Genomic DNA, 6,128 nt, shown 5'->3' with positions numbered 1-6,128 from the left:
ATTTTCTGAATCTGCAGCCTGATGTTTTATGAGGATTTTTACTTTCAATACTTTGCAGAATATAATCCACATAAGCAATAGGAATAGATTTCTTAAAGAATGCCTGATTTCTCATTGTAAATCAACACAATCTGATGGTACTGCCAATTCTCTGGGGATAGCAAGGTCATGGTTGAGACCAGCTTAGAGGAGCAGAGGTTGAGTTAGTAGATCTTTGAAATATCAAATGATCTTCTCTTGCTCTTTGATTTTCATGTTCCTTTCACAATGATTTATTTCTCCATTACAGAAACAGAGAAGTAGAGATGTTAGATTTGGCTGAAAAGGAAGATTTTACATTTTCTTTGTTTAAGAGAGTAAATCATGGTGCTTTCCTGATTTCAAACCTGAATAAATGGCAACAGCATTTACCTTCTTCCGACTTTTTAACAGTGACTCAATCCTGTGCAGAGATTTAAATCTTAATCTCTGCATTCTTACTGTGCATTTACTCTCTTATATACACCTAATTTGTTTAATCTCATGCTCTTTTTATGCATCCGAGTCCCTCGTAAGCACAGGGTATGAGAACGTTTAACCAGAGAGTTCAGTAGCTAGAGATGTGACCACCAGATGGTGGTGCACCTCCGCTGATCAGAACATGTGGCGGGTTCATTTGAGTGGGTTCTGAATGAATAGGCTTAGAGCAGAAGCAGGGCCTTTTTCTTATTGGTTGGGTAGACAATGTGAGAAACCACTATGACTGCTAGGAAAGAAGGGGGCACTTGGTAATAGAGGCAACTCTTCTGGCTGGAGACTGCAGATTCACAATTGATCCTAAATGGGGAAAACAATGAAGACACCCATTGGAGCTTTAGTCACATTCTTGTGGCTGCAGCTGGACTGTGAGTTGAGGGTTTAAGGGAAATACAGTGTATTCGTATATATTCTTTAGATGCCAAGACTGACTTTATTCAGGTTTCTTCTAGTTATTGTAGAAAAGGAAGAGTAAAATCTGACAACCCTTGTCCTTTCTCTGACTTCTCCTTTCTCCATAGGGGTCAGCCTGGGAAACGAGGTGGAGCAGAGTCCTTCTACCCTGAGTGTCAAGGAGGGAAACAGCTGTTTTATCACCTGTACTTATACAGATGTTACTTCAAGCTACTTCCCTTGGTATAAGCAAGAACCTGGAAAAGGCCCCCAGCTCCTTATAGACATTCGTTCAAATATGGGTAAAAATGAAGGCCAGAGACTGACTGTTTTATTGAATAAGACGGCGAAACATCTCTCCCTGCACATCACCACCACTGAAGCTGGAGACTCAGCTGTCTACTTCTGTGCAGCAAGTACACAGTGCTTCCCAGGCATCCGCTACCTGTACTCAAACCTGTGACTGGGACAGCCCCCTTCCTTTGGCACAACCTTCAAGTTTAGCATTTGTCATAGTGTTTATCTACAAGTGGAAACTAACGTATCAGACATGAAAAACATAGAATAAAATTAGGTTTCATATGATGCAGAGAGTGTTAAAACACATTCTGTTGGATGACTATTGCTTACTGAATTCTTAAAGGGAGTTAGGTTTTATTTTAAAATTCAGGCTTTAAAAATGACTTTATACTTGCTATCAGACTCCTCTTCTATAAATGAATGCTTGGGAACAATACTTCATTCCTATTATGGATGGGTTCTTAATGCTTGTGTTTCAAAAATTATGTATGTTATTTTTCACTTATTGTAAAAATTATATTCTAAATGTAGAAAATGTGTCTAATACAAAAATGTTGTAAAATTTATAACTCTGCATCCAGATAATTTATTGCTAATATTTGATTTACTCTCTTTTTAAGTTCTAGTATGATTAGAATTCTGATTTTTTTCACTTACTATTATATCTTGAAATGAGCATTTTCAGTTTCATTGTCTTCATCTTTATCAACAACTTTATAATTGCTTCATGAAAGATTTTTCTCACAATTATATTTAAAATTTTCTTTCTATATTTCTGGCAAAATTGGACTGTCCTTTCTATATATTCTGACTACTTTCTTGTTGAAAATGTGACTTGGGTTTTCTTTAGAGCCCAGTGATGGAGCGTATATATTTTTGTACGTTTGAGGGAAATCAAAATAGAAAGTGATTTATTCAAGAATATAATTTGAGGATTAGGCTCACAAATCTATTCTTCTTTGCAAAATGTTATTAGTGTTCATGTTTACTCTCATGTAAGTTAGAAGGGAGACTTGTGTCTTTTAATCAAATTGCCTTGTGATATAATTTTGTAATCACACCCTGACCTATTAACTCCATGCAAACCTTGATTTTATATTTTTATCTTTTCAGGAGTTTTATAAGAATAAGTGAAAGTTGCTCAGTTGTGTCAGACTCTCCAGGCCAGAATACTGGAGTGGGTAGACTTTCCCTTCTCCACGGGATCTTCCCAACCCAGGGATTTGACCCAGGTCTCCCACATTGCAGGCAGATTCTTTACTAGCTGAGCCACAAGGGAGGCCCAAGAATACTAGAGTGGGTAACCTATCCCTTCTCCAGTGGATCTTCTCAGCCCAGGAATTGAACTGAGGTCTCCTGGATTGCAGAAGGATTCTTTACCAACTGAGCTATGAAGGAAGCCCCGTATGAATAAAGTCATACAATAAAAAACCTTTTGAGCAGTCTGCATCTTTGTGAGGTGGAGCACATGGTACTAGGCCTGTAAATGATCGCTTTCCCTGCCACCGCTCTCACTAATTTTTAACCCAGATGTTTTGAACTTTTAAGTTATTTTGCAAAAATAACTCATCATTTCAAGTGTTTGAATTCCTTTAGAAATTTTATTTGTATTTCTACAAAAGAAACATTATGGCAACTGATAATGAGCAGATTCATTGGAGTGTTGGACCAACTAATAACCAAGTTAAGACATATTCTTCATGCAAAGCTAACTGTACCAACTCCATTATGAATTTTTCTAATATTTTAAGGCAAATTTTATCAGTCAAATTTCACTTTAGTAGTGCTAGTTGGGGTATGTTTAATATTTGGTGTTTACAGGGGTTGATGCTAAATAACATCAACAATTCTTTAACATTGTTGCACAATCAATGGGCTTGTTGAACCAAATTATAGCATTAGGATGGTTACTGCTTCAAGTGAAGCCAATATATTAGTAAGTTATTTTGTTGGTAGGAGAAAATCATCAAGTAGGGGAAATCATAAATATATAACACACTAGTGTTAAAGTGGGCAAGTACCACTAAAAAGATGAAAAATAGAAGAATGCAAAGGGTAGTATGACAAACAGTGGTTCCAGACATCTTAGAGAATTCTCTAGTGGTCTTGGATGGAGATATACACTTTAGGCAGTTGCATACTTGTTTCAAGGATCGTGGGTCAACCCATATTCTATGGACTATCTGCTTCTGATCATTCTCAGGAGAACTTCGGTTAAATACCTCTAATATAAGTAACTTTACAATTCTTGTCAATTAGGGATGCATGATGTTACAGTAGTTGGTACACATGTGATAAAGGATCAACTTCTTGTACTTTACCTGCTGAAAAGATAACAAATGGAACATATTAAAGTCATCCACAAGTTCAATGGCAGTTTTTCTCTGGGTATTTTGCCAGCACTCGACCACCCAGGTTATCATAAAAAAACTGATTAAATGAAAGCCTAGGAAATCAACCTGTGCCTGTGATGAAAAGACTGATTATAGTGGGTTTATTTATTTAGTTCAGTTGGTGAAGGATTGGAATATGTGTGATTTGGGCCCTTGTGAATTACCTGGGTATATTAGGGACCAGCTGGTAGTGAGACAACGTGTGACTTTGTGGGGGAAGAAAGCAGGGCCATGGGGGCCAAGACTAATTAATAATGTATTAGGCCACAGTAATTCGAGGGCGTCTGGTACTGTAATTCATTTCAGTTCTAGTATTCCATTTGTTCTTTCCACTTCTTCAGAAGATAGAGAGACAATAAGAGTAGTAAAATTTCTGAGTGAGGGCAAAACTTTATTTAACTATCTCAGAGAAACTTGCTTCCTTATAGAGATACAATTAGAAATGACACAGGTAGTAAACACTGCATCAAGTTCATTTTTAATTATGGTGAGTGCTGTGGTTTATCAAAAGATTGCTTCAACCCATGTGAAGAATAAAAATGCTGTTACTAGTACATACTTGTAACCTATGGAGATGTGAAATTGTTTAAATTTCTTTTGGAAAAACCCAAATATTTCCTTGGTATAATATTCTAGTTCATAATCGACTTTTACAAATTTTATGGGATTTCGTGGCTTCCAAAAAATGCATGAGCTGACCCCAGTATCTACCAATCTAGAAAAGTTTTCCCACAATGTTATTTTTTTAATGTTGCAGCCAATATTTCTCCAATGCCATGTCTCAAGGATTTGAATAAGAGTTCAATGGAGATCATTTGGCTTCACCAGACAGCTCTCTTGACTTTGATATATTTTGTCCTCATGGATCAAACAAATCAATCATTCCTATTCATTCCTTACAAAATCAGGGTCTGGCATTCTGAACCTAAGATGAAATTTTTGAGCCTTTCTGTGGATTTGCATTTATGTTCTAGAAAAGGTTTTTGCATAAGGACTTTACTCAGAAAGTTATGTTTAATGTGATAATCTGCTCAATCATTTTTTTCCCGTACTCTGCAGAATCTTTCATGCTGAGAGACTTTGTCTTTATAACAAAATTTCTTTGAGCAGCATGATAAAATCAAATAATTCATGTATTTAGTGTTCATTTTAGTTGGAGTGCATAAGACATATGCTGAGACTAAGAAAAGTCAGAGATTTAGGAAATCTCATTGTCTCCGTTGTATTTGGAAGCTATGAACTGCATTCAAAACCTACACTGAATATAATTTTTTTTCTTTTGTAAATTGACTTGCCCAAGAGAGATGCACAAGTTCAGCTACTTGAATTAATTATACTTCCCCTAAGGATTGAATTTTTTTTTTTAATTAGTTGGAGGTTAATTACTTCACAACATTTCAGTGGGTTTTGTCATACATTGTCATGAATCAGCCATGGAGTTACATATATTCCCCATCCCGATCCCCCCTCCCACCTCCCTCTCCACCCGATTCCTCTGGGTCTTCCCAGTGCACCAGGCCCGAGCACTTGTCTCATGCATCCAACCTGGGTTGGTGATCTGTTTCACTATAGATAATATACATTCTGTTCTTTTGAAACATCCCACCCTCACCTTCTCCCACAGAGTCCAAAAGTCTATTCTGTACGTCTGTGTCTCTTTTTCTGTTTTGCATATAGGGTTATCATTACCATCTTTCTAAATTCCATATATATGTGTTAGTATGCTGTAATGTTCTTTATCTTTCTGGCTTACTTCACTCTGTAATAATGGGCTCCAGTTTCATCCATCTCATTAGAACTGATTCAAATGAATTCTTTTTAACAGCTGAGTAATATTCCATGGTGTATATGTACCACAGCTTCCTTATCCATTCATCTGCTGATGGGCATCTAGGTTGCTTCCATGTCCTGGCTATTATAAACAGTGATTCGATGAACATTGGGGTACACGTGTCTCTTTCAATTCTGGTTTCCTCAGTGTGTATGCACAGCAGTGGTATTGCTGGGTCATATGGCCGTTCTATTTCCAGTTTTTTAAGGAATCTCCACACTGTTTTCTATAGTGGCTGTACTAGTTTGCATTCCCACCAACAGTGTAAGAGGGTTCCCTTTTCTCCACACCCTCTCCAGCATTTATTGCTTGTAGACTTTTGGATAACAGCCATTTTGACTGGCTTGTAATGGTACCTCATTGTGGTTTTGATTTGCATTTCTCTGATAATGAGTGATGTTGAGCATCTTTTCATGTGTTTGTTAGCCATCTGTATGTCTTTTTGGAGAAGTGTCTGTTTAGTTCTTTGGTCCAATTGAGCTTCAGGAGTTGCCTGTGTATTTTTGAGATTAATTCTTTGTCCATTGCTTCATTTGCTATTATTTTCTCCCATTCTGAAGGCTGTCTTTTCACCTTGCTTATAGTCTCCTTCGAGGTGCAGAAGCTTTTAATTTTAATTAGGTCCCATTTGTCTATTTTTGCTTTTATTTCCAATATTCTGGGAGGTGGGTCATAGAGGATCCTGCTGTGGTTTA

The 6,128-nt window shown here is 37.0% G+C and overlaps 1 gene segment (V, D, J or C); it reads left to right on the top strand.

Annotated features, from left to right (window-relative positions):
• Nucleotides 1–820: 820 nt before the first annotated feature.
• Nucleotides 821–1,372, top strand: LOC136172534 (T cell receptor alpha variable 13-1-like). The segment is given in 2 exon segments: nucleotides 821–884; nucleotides 1,038–1,372. Coding segments are annotated over 2 exon segments (399 nt in total).
• The last annotated feature ends 4,756 nt before the right edge of the window (nucleotides 1,373–6,128 follow it).

The sequence above is a fragment of the Muntiacus reevesi genome, chromosome 7 (genome assembly GCF_963930625.1).
Source record: "Muntiacus reevesi chromosome 7, mMunRee1.1, whole genome shotgun sequence".
NCBI lineage: Eukaryota > Metazoa > Chordata > Mammalia > Artiodactyla > Cervidae > Muntiacus > Muntiacus reevesi.
Note: the sequence above shows the minus strand (reverse complement) of the source record. Positions and strands in the feature narration are given on the sequence as shown.